The 19010-nt window shown below is 33.0% G+C and overlaps 2 protein-coding genes and 1 long non-coding RNA gene across 4 annotated transcripts; 2 read left to right on the top strand and 1 right to left on the bottom strand.

The window, feature by feature from the left end:
* Window positions 1-1715, top strand: LOC107645160 (putative aspartic proteinase GIP2). The gene has a single exon (XM_016349124.3). It carries the CDS (start codon window positions 198-200, stop codon window positions 1503-1505), a length of 1308 nt encoding a protein of 435 aa, XP_016204610.1. The 5' UTR covers window positions 1-197; the 3' UTR covers window positions 1506-1715.
* Window positions 1716-9203: 7488 nt separating this feature from the next.
* On the top strand, window positions 9204-10558 carry LOC107647870 (uncharacterized). The gene is made up of 2 exons (XR_001621661.3): window positions 9204-9366; window positions 10183-10558. It is a non-coding gene; the product is annotated as an uncharacterized LOC107647870 (long non-coding RNA).
* A 1421-nt stretch (window positions 10559-11979) lies between these two features.
* On the bottom strand, window positions 11980-18931 carry LOC107645161 (uncharacterized). 2 transcript variants are annotated; one of them, XM_016349126.3, is made up of 17 exons: window positions 18684-18931; window positions 17887-18007; window positions 16987-17135; window positions 16670-16753; window positions 16526-16588; window positions 16207-16338; window positions 15869-16105; window positions 15419-15538; window positions 15063-15112; window positions 14634-14796; window positions 14395-14532; window positions 13629-13751; window positions 13448-13546; window positions 13091-13180; window positions 12906-12990; window positions 12632-12762; window positions 11980-12527 (listed from the first exon to the last, which is right to left on the bottom strand). In XM_016349126.3, the coding sequence occupies exons 1-17, from the start codon at window positions 18696-18698 to the stop codon at window positions 12384-12386; spliced, it is 1944 nt and encodes a 647-aa protein (XP_016204612.1). In that variant the 5' UTR covers window positions 18699-18931; the 3' UTR covers window positions 11980-12383. The 2 variants fall into 2 exon arrangements, with proteins under 2 accessions (XP_016204612.1, XP_016204611.1); XM_016349125.3 differs by having other exon boundaries at window positions 15830-16105; window positions 18684-18915.
* Window positions 18932-19010: the final 79 nt, after the last annotated feature.

Below are 19010 nucleotides of genomic sequence, written 5' to 3'. Positions count from 1 at the left end.
TAAATTTAATCTCACACCATTAAAAATATTCTTAATGACCAATTGATAGTTACAAAACACAAAAATTACTACCCCTAACACTCCTCGTATAAAATTAAAGTAATAGGTGCTTAAACTTAGAATTTTACTATATAAATAGAGGCAGTGGTTTTGCAATATGAATAGCAGCACACCACAAATTAACCAACTCCGTCAGCATGGCACAAAAACTCTTGGCAGCTTTCCTCCTCCTCCTCTTCTCCGCCGCCATCACCGTCTCTTCAGCTCAGAAATCATTCAGACCAAAAGCATTGGTGATCCCAATCAAGAAGGACACTTCCACAAATCAGTACCTCACAACAATCCGGCAGCGCACCCCTCTCGTCCCCGTCTCCCTCGTCCTCGACCTCGGCGGCCAGTTTCTCTGGGTCGACTGCGACAAAAACTACGTCTCCTCCACCTACCGCCCCGCCCGCTGCGGCTCCGCCCAGTGCTCCCTCGCCGGCTCCACCTCCTGCGGCACCTGCAACTCCCCTCCCCGCCCAGGATGCAACAACAACACCTGCGGCCTCATACCGGACAACACCATCACCCACACCGCCACCGGCGGCGAGCTCGCGGAAGACGCCGTGTCCGTACAATCCACTAACGGCTTCAATCCAGGCCAAAACGTCACCGTTTCGCGCTTCCTCTTCTCCTGCGCCCCAACTTTCCTCCTCAAAGGCCTCGCTAGCGGCGTCTCCGGCATGGCGGGTCTCGGAAGGACGAAAATCGCACTTCCCACGCAGTTCGCCTCCGCTTTCAGCTTCGCCAGAAAATTCGCCGTTTGCTTATCCTCAAACGGCGTCGTTTTCTTCGGAGATGGACCGTACGGTTTCCTCCCGAACGTCGAGTACGATTCGAAATCCCTAACCTACACACCTCTCTTCATCAACCCCGTGAGCACCGCCTCCGCTTACTCCCAAGGAGAACCCTCCGCTGAGTACTTCATCGGCGTGAGTTCCATTAAAGTTGACCAAAACGTGGTCAAAGTCAAATCCAGCTTGTTGACCATCAACAAGACCAGCGGCGTGGGTGGAACCAAGATCAGCACTGTAAACCCTTACACGGTTCTAGAAGATTCGATCTTCAACGCCTTGGTTAAGTCCTTCGTGAATGCCTCGGCTGCAAGGAACATAACAAGGGTGGCTTCGGTGAAGCCGTTCGGAGCATGCTTCAGCACGGAGAACGTGTTCAGCACGCGCTTCGGGTACGCGGTTCCAACAATCGAGCTTGTTCTTGAAAACGCGAAATTGAGTTGGAGCATATTCGGTGCTAACTCGGTGGTTCAAGTGAGTGATAAAGTGATATGTCTTGGGTTCGTGAACGGTGGGAAGAACCCTAGAACCTCCATCGTGATCGGAGGGTATCAGTTAGAGAACAATCTTTTGCAGTTCGATCTGGCTGCTTCCAGATTGGGATTCAGTTCTTTGCTCTTTGGAAGACAAACCACGTGTTCCAACTTCAATTTCACCTCCACCGCTTAATTAATTAATTAATTAATTAATTAATTGAAGAATTGAATTATGTGATGTGATTCTTATTCTTCAGAATAAAGGGCCATGTCATGTGGGGCCATACTTTTTGTTTTTTGTGGGAGTAGCTTGTGCGGCTTCTGGGGTACGTGTAATAATAGTATAATACTCATACACCATTTGTGTTTGAATCATAATAAAGGAGTGATGATACATACACTACTTCATGTCCATGGATATTTATTTTCACACAAAGTCTGTTAATAAAATAGCTAAGATTTTTGTTAATGAAAAATGATATGTATACACACTTGTTTTTTCTTATCGTATAAAGGATTAATTTTTTATTAATTATTTTTTAATATTAAAAATAAAAAAAGAGATGTATACCAAACTGTGGCTATATAATAAAGCTAAAAAAGAAAATAATTTATTAGGTTTTGTTAGGTAGACAATAATTTTTATAAACAACGTGAATAATATTCTAAAATTAACTCAATAAAATAAAAAAAAATATTTCACTTTTAAATTACCTTCTAAACTCTAATATTAAGATAATTATTCGTACACCTAGTAAATTAAACATCTAACATATCTATTATTTATATTATTTAATATTCTTATTATTTACCTATATTTTTCTTATTAATAATGGTATGTACTATACGTTGTCTCATCAAATATTTTTTTACATTAATAATATTTTATCTGCATAAATTTAAATATAAAAAAGTAATTGAAAAAATGAAAGAAGACCAATTTAATAAAATACTTATTATAGATTAGTTATTACTAGTGGGCTAATGGAAAGAAATTTGAGTAGGTATATTAAATTTTGGTGTAACAAAAAAAATAGTTATATATAAACTGAATGTTTTTAAATAGAACCCGTAAGAACCAACTTGAGTTAGTCAAGTGCTCAATTCACTTTCTTCTACTACACGTGTAAGCTATATCTATCCCTGTTAGTTTTCTTTACAGGGAATGTGGAATTCATGAAATGGTACATTCCCATAACATGGGGAAGGATTCAGGTGAATTTTGTGTCTTGCATGCATGCTCAACTAACACTCCTAACTACCAATTAAATACAGGGATCTCTCCCTCCACTACTCTCCTATAAATACAACACACAATCCCACACTTTTTCTCATCCATCCTCATCACATCATCACATACATTATTTTAGTCTCTTCATCTCATTATTCTTTTGTTGTAAGCAAATTTAAGATGGATACCAAAATGTTTGTGTTGATGTGCTTGTTCTCCTCTCTGTTTTTCACCTATGCTGCGGCTACTAATAATAAGCCATTCGAATCTCATGATGCAACACAAGGTAATAATATAGAAAAATTTTTAAAGGTATCAAAAACACCAGTAGTTTTTTAATATTAATATATATTTTTTATAATTAAAATCAACGGTTAAAATTAGCAGGTACATTCAATATATGGTTTCACTGTACTCTTCCTTTCACACATACCACACCGTATTCTGGGTTAAATGTGAATATTTCATTGTTTTAATTTTCATATATGCAGGAATAAGCACACCAAAAGTACTAGAAATAATACCTGATGAAACTGGATATTATTATGTGTTGGGAGAAGGATCTTCATCACTCAGCAAATGCGATACGTATTGCATTATTGGGATCTTTAAATATTGTTGCGATTCTTACTCCCTACCACGTAAGATGGCAAAATATGCATAGATGATTATTGAACAACTATGAAATATAATTAAGTATGGAGTATAATATGTCTCTCTCTCTCTGTACACCTAATACCACATCACTATGTTATTATGATGTGTGTATTATATTTTATTATGTGTCTACTTAGCTTCAATAATCCATCTTCTTTGTACCACCATGCATGCATGTACCTCCCAATTTCTATATTGTAATGTGTATGTGTGCCACTTACAATTATTATCAATGTTACATGCTTGAATCTATCATCAATATCGTATTATCGTATGCTAATTTCCTCCAAAACTTGTATAGAATCATTTGCTTATGCAAATCATAACACTTATTTATCAATTCCATTAAAAAAATCCATCACTTTTCTAATTAAATGTGGACTATATATAGATGAACTTTAACATAATTAAGGCCATTATGGATGATGAAGGAAAGGTAAGGAACAAAATATAGACATCGATATTGATAGTGAAAATAAAAAAGAAAAAAGAAAGAAAGAAGAGGAATTGAAGGTGGAAACTCAGCTGAAGTTATTTTTATGTTAAGTTGTAGTCAAACATATCAAATTATTTAACGATTTAATTAATAACTTTACATAATAAAGACAACTACATGTGAGTTTTTATCGGAATTAAATTTGTTTAAAGTGCTTCCAATTTAGATGGAGCGGTGTGTATATGAACACTAAAGAGAAGAAGAGAATGCAGAGAATTCTATTATTATAAGTGTTCTTGAAGAGTGTATAGACTAATACATTGCTATTCTATTAATAGCTGATGAGTTCAGTTAGTTGTAACTACTTTCTTAACTAACTCACATTTTATCCTTATCCAGTTACCGTGTATATATATTGTTAAGTAATTCAACAAAATCAGCACAATTTACTCTTTTTTACCAGTACTTAATCATCAGTTCATTTTTATAAGCTGATGTTATTAAGAGAAAAAAAAAACTAAATATACTAATAAATATGTGTGCTAGCTAAAATTACTAGTTAATATAAATAACAATTATTGTCCTAATTGTTTTACTAGCTTTTCTTATAGCTTTAAACTTAATTAAGAACTTAAATAAACTGAATAAAATTAAAAAAAAATTTAGGGGCAAGCAATTTTATTAAATTTTAGATAGCATGTAATCAACAAAAGAAAAATGAATAATTCTATACTATTGAATGAAATCTCACACCATTAAAAATATCATTGATGACTACTTGATAACTACAAATCATTACGAAATAAAATAAAGGAAAAGTATGACTACTATAAATCTTCCGTTTTAATTTTCTTCTTTAGGTTCTTAGTTCTAAACTCTCATATAAATAGAGGACAAAAAATATGGATATCACAAGTTAGTGCCTTAATGCCCTAACACGTATATATAAAATTACAAATACAATGATTTGTTTCCTTTAATTTTTCCATTTGCTTCGATCTCTTGCTACAATCCTTTTTTTTTTTTCTATTTGTATATATAGGGTTGTCTACACCCGAAATGAATTAGTCTGGAGAATTATGATTCAAAGTAAATTAACTAAGGATCATAAGATAAGATCCATTTGAAGAAGATGATGAAATTTCACAAGAATAATAACGATTGAGATGAGAATACAGCAGATAGTAGAAAGATTAGAGTGCAAGAAAGGGAGTCTTTCAAATACTATACGTTATTTTTCATCTATCAAAATATATTGTACACATGATTATATTACCAAAAATACTACTTGTTTTTTAAAATTCAGCCTATAATCAATTTTTTTAAAGATTTATTATCGTTCAATTAATTTAAATATCTATTTTTACGTATTAATTGTTTAAAAAATTAATTTTTTTTTATAAAACCTGACTAAAAGATAATATTTAAAGAATACCTAGTTATACTATATGTATACTAGCAGGATAAACCCTAAACCCTAAATTCTATCCTAACATTACCCGCGTGTTGAAAATTTTATTAAAACTCTACCTTACTGGCGGGTTGAGAATCTCTCAACCCTAACCCTATCCGCACCCTAAAATTCTAAACCCTACCCTACCTACCCTACCCGCAGAAATATTAAATCTTTTCAAAGTAAATATAAAATTCAATTATTTCGAATTTTATACGTATTAATAACATAAAAAATAAAAAACTAATGTTCTAAATTACTAAATTAACTAACTAGTTTAGTGATTGTTATAAAGAGGTTGTGGGTTCAATTCTCACTTCCTTCACTATATAGAGAGATTTTTATAAAATATGTGTTAATTAACAACAAATTTTTAAATAAAGCTTCGATTTATAATAAATTAGTCTTTAGTCTATTAAGCTAAAAACCATAGAAAAAAGAAAAAAAAAAAAACAAACAACTAACATTTTCTCATCTCTTTCAGAATGATATAGGGTTGCATCTGGTTATATTAATTTTTGTAATTATTATTAATATATAGTTTTTTCTTTTTATGTTGGTCTTTATAGTCAATGTGGAAGTGATTAATGATCCTGATTGGTTCCATAGGCAGGTGATGGATTTTCTCTCATGCTCAACTAACAATCCTAACTACCAAATAGAGAGAATAAAATCTAATCCCTCCACTACTATAAATAGAGCATACATTCCCACAGTTTTTCTCATCTCACATACAAACATACACATATATACATTTGAATAGGCTGTTTTTATTAAAGATGAATAGCAAGGTGTTTGTGTTGATGGTGTGCTTGCTTTTCACCTATGCTGCAGCTACTAGTGCTAGTGATGCAACAAAAGTAGTGGAAATAATCCCTGCAACTGCAAGTGGATATTATCATGTGTTGGGATCATCAGGATCAGAACTTGGCAAATGCGATACCTATTGCCTTGTTTTCTTCCTTAAAGTTTGTTGCGATTCTTACTCCCTGCCACTGCCACGTAAGATGGCAAGCTATGCATAGCTGCTCTATATCTATCTATCTATCTATCTATGCATGCATGAAATTATGAAATAAGTAACTATAGAGTATATGTCTCACTCTATAGAGTACCTACCACGCATATATGTATACGTGCCTCTTATTGTTATCGATCAATGTAACATGCTTCAATAATATCGTATTTTCATTTTTCTCTTTATGATTTACATGAACATCATACAAATTCATCGTATCAAGATTCAAATAGAATACGTCAATGAAAAATAAGGAATTATCCATCGTAAAAAATGATGCCAATAATTATGCTAAATCATGGCCGTTGTTCATTATCAAAAATACTATTTATACGTTAAAATCAGCTACAAAAATTAATTATCAATGTATTTATATAAATGTGATTTAATTTATTTTCAATAGCTATGTCACATGTGTCAATGAGTTATACCTCAAATAACATAGTTTCTCCATATTCAACTAAGAAGTCGTAGGTTCACCAATATAAAATACATGTTAAAATACAAATATATATATAAAAAATAAATTAAATTACACATGTATTTTTGTACAAATAATATTTTTGTATTTTTGTTATGGCCCAGCCTAGCTGGCCCAGCCCGAGAACATCCCGACCCGCTTGGTCGGGTTAACACACATGACCCGTCCAGTATGCGATCCGGACACGCACCTTTGCTACCAGCTGCATGACAGCTGTGGAGAAGGAAACTTTCAAGAAGGAGGTCTTCCTGTGTGGAGCCCGCCCTACTGACATGATATATAAGAGGAGGGTCCTACCCCTCCCCCAAGTAGGGGTGGCAAGCGGGAAAGCCCGCCACGCCCCGCCCCGCCTAGTGAGGCGGTCCTAGAATTCTAGCCTGCCCTGTCTAACTGCGGGCTATCCTCTTTTTTTTTTTACTATTAACTACTAAGTAATATATATAATTTCACAACCATATTAATAAATTTATAATTTCTAATGGCATAAAAAATTATATTTTTTATATTCACAAAAATTAAATTCTTTGTAATTATAAATATCTATAAATATAATTATAAACCAAATTTTTATTCAAAATATAAGTATAAATATTCTCTCCAATGCAAAATAAACATAATCCAAAACATAATTGTAAATATTGTCTCTAAAATAACATAAACATAATTCAAAACACTCAATTTTTATTTTCATACTCTTGTAAGTTAGGTTGGGGAAAGTTAGGTTTTGGCAAAAAAATTACAAAAATACCCCTTCACTAAAAAAAACCTTAGCCCAGCGGGAAAGCCCGCCCCGCCCCGCCAAAGCCCGCGGTTTAAGCGGTGCGGGTTAGACGGACTTTTGCTATTTGGCGGTCCCGATTTTTCAGCCTAACTCGCCTTTTTTGGCGGATTACGCGAGTCGACTCGGCGGGTTTAGGCCCGTTTACCACCTCTACCCCCAAGGTACGTCACCATAACTTTTTCCCTCGTACCGCCTGCACATTTTTTGACTTGAGTGTCGAAGTGTCCTTATAGGTGGCACTCCCTTCACATTAACAAGAGCTCGAGAAGTCGACCGCTCCCAAATTTTACATCCCAGACCCAAATTGAGGCCAGCATTCACCTTCACACCCAGCAAACACCTCCAAACCGTCCAATAACTGACCAACCGAACAATTTTCAAATTCCAATACACGAGTATAGTCTATTGATCATTTATTAACATAATTTCTTTTCATGGTCCCAAATACACATTCAACTAATATAGTGTGAATGTGTGATAGTGTAGTACCAAGAAAAACAACACCCAAAAGTGATCAAAAGTACGTTGTCTTTTTGTTGGTCCTTTGATTTCTCTAACTCTAACTGATTGTTCATAATATAAGTAAGAGAAATCTAATTTAAATTTCTTTTCAACATGTACGTGTAGTACAATATAAGCAAGAGAAATTCATCACTCAAATTTATCTTTAAATGCTTATATATCAAATATACGCCAGAAAAATGTAATCTTATTTAACATATCTAGTATGATTTTTATGATGAAACAAGATCCATATATATGCAAAACTTCAGCAACAACTCAAGTTTACTTAGATGTATATAGTTACACGTTAAAAGAACATGCATACAAAATAGTTCAACAAGGATTAAACTCGAGACTTAGTTATAAAAATTTTGATATTATGTTTTGAAATTACTCTTTTCAAAACTTAAGTTAATAAAAAAGAATATATGAAATAATTATATTTCTAATAATAATAAATACAAATAAAATGCATTAAAGCTAAATAATCATTAGACTCCCACTACTAAATGAAAGACTTAAGTTATGATTATAACACCCATATAAAATTTCAAACTCTTCATATTTTATAGGAAAATACTATTTGTACACCAAAATCAGCACTAAAATTAGCCATTAATGTATTTGTGTATAAATATATGTGTAGTTTAATTTATTTTCAATATGTATTTATATTTCAGTGTGTATTTTATACTGGTGGCTGATTTTGATGTACACGTAGCATAACTCTATTTTATATGTATATAAAGTGAGAAAAATATCAGAGTGAGAATGTCAAGTAACGATTTAATTATTATTGTTTTTGTAATTATGTCATGTGTATGAGTTTTATTATATCTTAATTTAATTTAACGGTGATTAGAAGGTTAGAAATATAATTATTGATATGATTTTTTTTATTCGTTTAAATTTTTTAAAAAAAATTATTTTATGACATAGTGTCAGAATTTATCTGATCTAACCATTAGATCGGTCCACCAAAAAATTTTTTTACATGTAAGAATACCTTAAAAATATAACTATTTATATAACATTTTATATTAATTTAAATTTTTGAGAGACGTAATTTTATGATATAAATTTTTATTTTTTTATTAAAAAAATTTAAAAGAAATAAAAAATCAACTCCACCATCTAATTAAGAATAATATATATATATAATTAGTATGAAATAATAAAAAAGTATGGAATCTCCCAAATCCCAAACTACCATGCAAGTATCTCTCATGCTCAACTACCAATCCAAACTACCAAAAATAGATATACCAATACACACATATATGTCTCCCTAGCGCCATTATATTGCTCCTATAAATAGAGCAAACATTCCCAAAGGTCTTCTCATCTTTCTCATCTCATACCTTTTACTATTTTAGCCTCTCTTTATATCAAATTAAAGATGAATACCATGAAATCCTTTCTGTTCATGTGCTTGTTTTTCACCTATGCTGTGGCTACTGATAATAAGCCATTTGAAGCTGATGCAACTCAAGGTAATAATAATATAATATATAATGAGAATTTCTTACATGCTGTAAAAATAAATTATAATTTTTTTTGTCTATTCTATATATTCATATTGTGTTACATCAGTAATCATTTTAGTCCCAGTTTGGATATAAAGCTTAATTAAGTTCTTTTTGAAAAAAATAGTTTAAGTAATAAATGTCTATATTAAAAGTATCTTATAAATAAGTTATTTTGTATTTGAATTTTTAATTCTAAAAATGCTTATTTTAAAAGAAATGTGATAAAAAAAATTTTATTATGAGAAAAGTCATTTTTTTTTAACTTTTCTATAAGTTCTTAAATAGTTTCTTAGAAAGTTATAATTTAATTTTAAAAATTGCACCAAATATTAATACTACTATTTTTCATAAGTCAAAAACTAAAAAAAATTACTTTTAAAACTTCCAAACGGGCTTAAAAGGAGAGAGGGATAAGTTAAGTAGATTTTTTAATTTTAAAAAATAAAAATGAGAGTCACATTGTTGATATATATTTCACAATATAAATAGAATAAAACAAAAAATTTTCATTTATTTTTACAGCATATATATAATGAATTTAATTTTTATTGATGGTATAAAACTTTTTATACAATGTGTATATATACTTTTAGATAATTATTTACTGTATGAATATAAACAATAATATTTTTATTAATATGATCATATATAATTAGATATCCATATAAAATTTTATAAAATTGAAGTTAAATTCGTATAGAATATATATAATAAGAGCAGCATTCAGTGTGACATATGTGAATATTTATTTTTCATAATGTATATGGAATGAACATGCAGGAAGCATAACAAAAGTGTTGGAATCAATCCCCAGTGGTGTAGCTTATTTTGTGTTGGGGAAAGAAGAAGAGCTCAGCACATGCCATGAGTATTGCTGGCTTGGCCTCATAAAGTATTGTTGCGAATCTTACTCCCTTCCACGTAAGATCGCAAAATATGCATAGCTTTATACATCGATAAACTATGCATCGCGTGCACCAGCTTCTATATATATATAGGAGTTATGAAATAAAGTATAGAGTATTTCTATACACCATGTTATGTGTACGTTTTGATATCTTGTAATGTGCCACTTAGGCACTTATTGTTATCAATGTTATGTATTTCAATTCCTAAATATAATATAGGGTTTTAACCTGGCCCACCATTGCCTCTATGCTCTAGCTACATGGTTTTATTATTTATTAATTTTCTTCTAAAACATGAATGATTTGTTTTATTTTTTCATGAAAAACACAAAGCACACTAATATCAAAGTATATATATATATAATGCTAGTCAGAATAAAACGATAATTTAACTAAAGCAAATTAAAGGCACCTTTAGCATATGTCCTTTTTAGTTAAAACCAAACAGTAGGGATGGAAAATGGAGTTCTGTGGGGACAGAGACACCTCCTCATAGGAGTGGCAATGGGTAGGGTAGGGTAGGGTTTGGATCCAACTTTAAGTCTACACGCGGATTGAGAATATCCCAACCCTAATCCTACCCGCTCTTAACTCGCGGGTACTCGATTCTACCCATGAATTACAAAAAATATACAACATTATTATATAACTTGATGATAATTTAAAATAAAACTGATTTTTACGTTAAAAAAATATTAAATTATCAATTAATGATTTTCTTTTAGTGGTTAAGGATCTTTTGCATCTAATGAGAAGTCTTTAATTCAACATCTACTTAAAACATATTTTTATATAAGTATATAACATAAACATATATAGAGTGTGGGTTGGTCGGATAGGGTTGAAGTTCAACCCACACTCTACCCGACCCGCACGAGAACCCTACCCACACCCTATCCTACCCGATCGAATGGGGTCGAGTTGGATACCAGCAGATAGGGTACATATTGCCACCCCTATTCCTCCACTTTTTATTTAGTAAAATGTCCCCTTCTCGCCCCCATTTCAATCATAGGTCCCTATTTATTTTTTTCATTGGAGTGGTGGATATTTGTGAATATTCATAAATATTTAGTTTAATTTTTATTTTAAAAAAATTAATATTCAATGTAATTAAATTAAATGTATTAAATTAAAACCCGATCAAATACAAATTCAAGGTAATTAATATAGTCACAAAATCTTCAAGATGCTAAATAAAATAAAATGACACAAATTTGAATTCAATATAGAGGAATGCTAGGGGCCAGCAACTTTTGTGATTTGTAGCCATCAAATAGCCATCAATGATAGTTTTAATGGTGTGAGATTAATGTGAGATTTCATCCAATGGCTCACTTTTCTTTGCTGGTTACATGCTGGCCAGAATTTAACAAAGTTGCTGGCCCTCTAGACTTTTCCTTCAATATATCTACAAATATTTTGATAGTCTCACCAAAACGGACAAAATCTTGATGTTTCACTTATATGATCTTAGGCACTTTTGGAGGTGCGATTTCTTAAAACAATATCAACATTTTTCAAGAAACCTTTGAAGAGCTTTAATTTTTGTAGTAAAAATGATCTAGCTAGATAGATATATATGTTTGCCATGACATTACTCGACTCTCTCAAGAAACGAACAATGGAGGAAAGCATTATAACGAATATAATAATACTAAAATATTCATAACAAAAACCACTTTTCTTTAAACAAAATTTATGATCACATGAGCAAAAAATAAAAAAGCCAACCCTTCATCTGTAGTGGAATTATTTTTATTAATTATCAACTCATAAAAAGCATTACTTCTGAGGGAAAAAAATGATGGTACAAACTGACGAACACATCCCTATCTATACGAGGAGGAAAAGAATAATGAAGATAGACAAAATTGCTAATATACAACAGCTATCAAAACCTTAAAGCCCAAACAGAATCTTATAACCTAGATCTCTTGCCCCAACCAACAATGATGACTTTGGCAACCAAAAATGCACAGCTCCGCCAGCAGCACCTGGTTTAGCAGTCTTTTTTATCTTCAATAAAGTAACAGTGGAATGCTTAGCTTTGATTATTATAATTGTTATCAGTTATCTGCGCCGCAACAAGACGGTGTTCTGGTGAGCCTTGATATCCCTTTGTATTCTGTCTGCATATAAGGGTAGGCTAATGATTCCATTGATCTCATTCAACAGCAACTCTTCTGTAATGTTATCCTTTATGCTTCGCATTACCTGTGTCATCAAATTAATTTTAAAAACTAAACTTGTATTACATGTTCTTCACATTAACTAATTAAACCAAAACACAAGAGGATTAAGAGGAAATAAGAATAAACCTTTCTGTAGGTATTAATCTCATTCGGATTTGCTTTGTCAAATCTGATTCTCATACAGACCCAGTGACGCTCTGTGGCGTCCCAGTAGCACTCAATGATCTTCCCTGAATAGGAAGAAATATCTGATGCATCTGCAAATGGTTTAAAAGCGAAAAAGGGAAACAAATTATGGTTTGCTTTTGCAAATACCAATCTTGGATAAACTACTCAGATAACTGTATCAGAGTTTAGAATTATGTTTTCCTAGATGGTATCAAATTATAGGCCAACAAACCTTTAAAAATAACTCTATTCCCTTCCATTAACTTCTTCCTTCCGCGTTCAAACAGATAAAGGAGGGGGCGATCACCTGCTCCAACCTGTAAAATAAGACATCACAATATATTTGGATTGTAATGATGGGGACGATTTTTGGCAAAAATCAGTGCATCTTAACTTGACAAAAGGTATTTATACAACCTCACAGAGGAAGTCAACGGAGTTCATCTCGGGATATTTCCACTTCAAAAGACCTTCATGTGTGCGAGGGACATATGGATCATCCCAACCCTGTAGAATCAAACGTCAGCAAGAACAGAAAATTTGAGAAAAACAGCATCTACCCATATTTATGAACTGATAGTATTTTGTTGGTTGGGCATTCTTCACTGATAAAAGGGTACACCTATATCCAGTTTACTCAGTAGCTAATAGTAATTTATATATTGAAGCAGGAAGAACTGGAAAAAAATGAACTGTGCATTGTTATAGCATCTATTCAATCAGAACCAATCTATGCTTGCAGGGTTTCAAACTTTGAGAGATAGTAGTTATAACCTGGAAAACCAGACCATCTGATTGATGTGAGAGTTGTGGAATGAATTTGTGAAGGAGCTTTGAAACGGTAGAAAGTAACCAAAACCCCTTCCTCCTCACCTGAACCATAAGCACGACAATATAAAGTTGATCGCACTAGAAAATGCCCCTAAAGTAGAATAATAAGCATCACTATACGTACACTAAATGGCTCCAAGTCATATCTGTAATAAGGATTTGTACTCTTGGAGAGAGCCTCTCGTTCCATGTTACGAGGCTCAATTACTTCTTTCTCCAGCAATTTCCACCGTTCGTAGAATGGAAGCTGCAAGCGTTAAAAAAGATGGTCAAGTCAAATTCTGCCAAGAAAATGCACAGAACTCATATGGGAACCAACCAGAGATCCAGGATATAAATTGTTTTATAAACATTCTTCCTATTTTTTTCTTTTTCGGCAGCAAATAATCATGCTCAGCCAGAAACTGAACATTGTTGATCAACATCCAACTGTATCAACGTTCTTGAATAAAACTTATTATATCACTATTTAGTTAATAAGATGCTGCTTCCATAATTATGCAACAATCTTTTCTGCATTTGTCTTGTGATGTCTATCTTGAACTAGAGATATGGACTCTTTTGATAGAGAGAGATGAACTAATCAAGGTTGCAAACTTTCACGCAAACCATGGCCCAAGAATCAGAACTAGTTCCAAATTCAACAAGAAAGCTTACAGGAGCTCATTTTCATTGGGATTCTTAGGAGAATATACATAAATTCAGTGATAATAACAAACACCCTATCTATAATATTTAATACGATCTATTTTGCGCCAACCACTACCAATAGACATTCAAAACCCCAAAATCAAACAAGAGTTAGCTGGTATTTTCAATATTTCAGAATAGTAAAATGTATGGATGAACCAACCAAACTATAGGCACTACAATTGTCAACCAATAAATACCTCTGTCACTGAGACTTGATTAATTGCCATCAGATCATAAATGAGGTATCTTCTCTCCTGCTTATGCGTATGCGGATCCATGTCAATAATCATCTCCCCGTCAAGTAATGTGTAGTGGTGATTCTTCTCAGGTGTACCCTTGAAATGGTTTCATTAAAAATGATTAAATAAAAGGAATGGATCTAACAAATATGTATATCAAGATACTAACAGAAATAACAGCAAATAAAAATGCATACCCCATTTGAGTATCTGCAAGGAAACCGCATGTTGATCTTTCGGAAGAGAAACTTTCTGTCGATCAGATAACATCCATCAAAAGTAATCAGCATCATGTAACGAGTTCCATCAGCTTTCCAAGTGGCATAGTAATACCGCTGTCTTAAGAGTTGTAGATTTTCACTGCAGAAAACAAGGTAACCTGATGTCAGTTGGCAAATAAAAGATAACAAACAAATTTATTAAACTGTGTTCAACACAGTGTTCCCTCCCTCCAACTCAACTGCACCATATGAATGTTTTCCAAATTTACTTAAAATATAAAATTGATCAAGGATTCACGTATACTAATAATAGTGATCCACATATTTTCATGATTATGATTATCCCTGAGCTATAACTCAGTATAATAGAAATGAAAATCAATGATCAAATGTAGTTATATTAACCTGTTCAAAGAAACGGGGTGTGATCCAGGAAACTGCGGACGTCCTCTCCCCTGAAAAGAGATAACATCAAAGACAATTAGCCAAACATAATGCAATCAAATCATGATATAAAGTTATGTGTAAGACACTGACATTTCCAAATCACTTAATTGTTTAAGCTGAACCTATTTTTTAATTTCCTCATAATTCAGGAATGCCAATCAAACTAAAGCCAAACCCATTAATTAAATAAGTATAGCATTCATATGAAATGATATTAAAATAGAGAAATATAGCAGCAGACATTAAGAAACTATTCTAAAGGAAACATTAAACTACAGATGCAAAATACAACGAAAGCCAATTCATGAACCGACCCCTGTGCCCAGTTTGAGCAGTTGATAACAAACTTCTTGCATTGTATGCAGCTGATATGAAGGAATGGAATCTCCCAAAATATCGTCATTAGTCAATGCTTCATTCCTCATGGTATTCTCCTAGAATATAAAACCAAACGTAAGAAAAAGCCATATATACCTATAACTCCAAGCAAAAAGTCGAAGGTTTTTTCCCCAAAAGATTCAACAAAGCAAACTAACTTAAGCAAGCATTCAAAATAAGATAAATAAAATGATATAAATTTGGGGAAGCAAAAGATTATAGTTATCAACTTAGCACAACCATTTCACACTTGTGGGAAGTTTACTTTCCAAGCATCTATATATGGAATTCAACCTAAAGATGCACTACAAATAATAAAGTACAAGAAGGAGCATCTATTGATATACCTGCTGAGGAACATTTCCATGATTTTCTACAGCATGCACCTGCTGAGGAACATTTCCATAATTTTTTACAGCATCCTGCTGAGGCACATCTCTATAGTTGTCTACAGCTGGGACAGCAGCACCATCAAAATCTGTCTCACAAAGTCTTTTCCATTCTGGAGTCTGAGGACAAACAAGATCTTCAGGCTTCTTTTCACCATAAAACATATATAGGGCGTCAATGTAATCCTGCTTGTAAATTCCTGGGTAACGTGCCTGAGCAAATCTATTTATTGCCTGAGAGATACATACACACAAAAATATGCACAACACATCAATTATTGGAGTGAATCAGGTTTTTGAAATCAGCCTATAAACTTTCCTCAGATGTTTCTCACCTCAGTCACAGAAATGGATTCTGTGCGCACAAGAAAATGAACAATCATATAACCTGTACGGTTATGCCCATGTGTGCAATGTACTAGTATATATTTCTTTGTATTTGTTCTTCGGGAGCAAAAGTCCAGAACCTAAAAAGAATGTCTAACAGGTATAAATCATAAAACCTCAAGTGAGATATCAGGAACTGTTCATCATTTCTAGGCTACCAACAAGAGAATAATAGATTATCACACTCTGAGCAGTGATCAAAATACTGTATAAACGTAATGAGCATGAACATCACAGATAATACATATGCTACAAAATGGAAGCTACCTCATCACAAAATTTTTTTACAGATTCATCATCAGGCACAGAATCTCTTCCCTTGCATCTTATCTGCCATAAGCAAGCAAAAAGTTCAAAATTCCAAGTGCAACGAGCATTCATAAAACAATTCCATAAAAGTTAATATGCTACCTTAACATGACTAATCCCTTCTTTTGTCCAATCTGAAACTGGATAGTAACGATTAGTATTTGTCAGATCAAGCACTAAACCAAGCTGCAAAATTACAGAGTAGACCATCATGAGGCTGGATTCAACAAAAGGGACTGTAAAATAGAGAATACTCATAACATGTTATGCATGGAGCACAGTTTATTCAGAACAACATAAGATACTCTTAAATTGCTAAGCACTGCTATCTAATTCCCTCAACTGTTGATTCAGCAATTCAACAAATAATAAGTCTAGATAGCCCAAAATGATGGACCTTGTGCTTTTCCTATACTTACTTCTCTACCTAAAGCTCGTTGCTGAAGAATTGCTTGCTTGGGAGTATATTTCTGACCTAGGATGTTATCGTTGAAGGATTCACCGAGTGGGACCTTTGATGGTATTATGAATCCTAATTCTTGACCATGTGGTGGGCAGCCTAACCAACCTGCAATATAGGATCAACTTAAAAACTTCAAATTAACTAAATAAAAGAATATAACAATACAACCACGTTATTAGTGTGTTTGATTCAGTTTCTTTAGTTATTTGGCTCTAGTAGAACAAGATCAATTCTTCCCTTTATTATTGATTCCGGAAAAGTAAAAAACCTATATTTTTGTCACAATAACTTTTAAGGCTCAAACATATATCACTTTGCTTCAAAATCAATTCTAACTAAATACTGATAGAATTAATCCTACCCAGAAACACACTATAATCAAGGACACTAGAATATTATCTCAACATTTGAATCAGTATGTAAGGAATCACGTATCATGAAGTCAACAATGAAAAAGAGCTAACTTCAAAGTCGGGCATATATAACATTGAAACCACAAATAAAGATTCAAATAAAGAAAATATCTTCTTAGGCAAAGACAATGAGTATTTGAAAGCATGCAATCAGCATCTCAATATAATATTATTCAACATACACACGGTCATCTTCCATAGAATTCTGCTACATATAGGAAAAACAAATACACAACCTCTCAAAGCTAAAGGTTATTTGTAGCTTCATTTATTTGGAGGGATTGTTCAATTTGAAAAGTCAAATTCAAAACAGAAGCTTAAAGAAAAATGTAATGTAGCAATTCTTAAACTACGACCAGGTAAAGCACAATGCAACATCTCTGCAGCAAGCAATATGGTCCTCAATATTTAAATTTAAGAGAGGGTGAAAAAGAAGAACCTACCATGAGGAACCATGTTCCTATCGTAAGGTCTAGAGTTTGTATCGTAAGGCCTCTGTTCTCTCCCCCAACGTTCCATTCCCGGGGGCTTCCTTTTCCAACCTCTTCGGCCCTCTTCACTATTCTGAAGCATAAAGAACTCACTATTAGAAGAAAAACAAACGAAGCATAGAAAGTTATGATCACAAAATGACAATTCATCAACAATCCAATGGAATACATAAGATTGCCAAGAGTAAAAAGGAGGTTACATTATAACAGGTGAAATATTTATGCTTAGCAATGAAAAAGTTCCACAAAAATTTACCACTTTGAAGTCCATTGATGAAAGTAAATAGCAAAAATCAACAAGCCAGAACAATTCCATTGACACATTAAAACAATTCTACTAAAAAAGAAAACTTATGTAAGCAAAAGCTATTGTGCGGTGAAGTTTTCATGCCGAAGTGAAATTTGAATACCGTCATATATTAAATTGTGGAATGCCAGCAAAGGTCTGATGCATCTATGAAATTATAATCACAAAAACCGTGAAGAACACGCTGTGTTCGAATGCAGAGAAAGAATGACATGGTTTTTAGTATAAAACAACAATTGACTTGGTTTTATTTCCGTTGATTGATTTCTCGTACTACTTACTACTCAAGATGCTTGTTCAACCATGGAACTAGAATTGAGAAAGAGAATGAGGTCAAAAGTAAAAACGAAAAAGAAAAAACTTCAATAATGAAAAGAGAAAAAAAAAAAAAAAGCAAATTGCGGTTTTGGAGAATGAAGAAGAATATTATAATATTATGTACCGCGTGGTAGCTCATAGGAGCTGAGGATTGATGAGAAGTGAGGAAGAATCGGAATTAGGGTTTTTGGTTGGGATTGGGGAGCAGTGAATCGATGTTTGAGAAGATGGGAGTTTGTTGCAGTTTTGAAGTTCGAAGATCTGCGGCTTTGCTTATGATTTAGGATATATCGGCGTCATCCCCTCCTCGAGTAACCGACATTAACCCACTTTCCCTTTTTATTTTTATTCTTTTTATTAAATTTGCATAATATCTTCCTTTTATACGCTATCCATTTAAAATATTGAAAATTTATTTCTGCATAGCGAAAATAATTTTATACAAAATTAA

The sequence above is a fragment of the Arachis ipaensis genome, chromosome B6, assembly GCF_059453495.1.
Source record: "Arachis ipaensis isolate K30076 ecotype BB chromosome B6, ASM5945349v1, whole genome shotgun sequence".
Classification (NCBI taxonomy): Eukaryota; Viridiplantae; Streptophyta; class Magnoliopsida; order Fabales; family Fabaceae; genus Arachis; species Arachis ipaensis.
Note: the sequence above shows the minus strand (reverse complement) of the source record. Positions and strands in the feature narration are given on the sequence as shown.

Coding starts and splice junctions, on each gene's coding strand:
- LOC107645160 (XM_016349124.3), top strand. CDS start 198: ATGGCACAAAAACTCTTGGCAGCTTTCCTCCTCCTCCTCTTCTCCGCC.
- LOC107645161 (XM_016349125.3), bottom strand. Junction 15,113..15,418: donor TGCTCAAACTGGGCACAGGG/GTCGGTTCATGA, acceptor ATCTCTTTTCAG/GGGAGAGGACGTCCGCAGTT. Junction 14,797..15,062: donor CACCCCGTTTCTTTGAACAG/GTTAATATAACT, acceptor TGTTTTCTGCAG/TGAAAATCTACAACTCTTAA.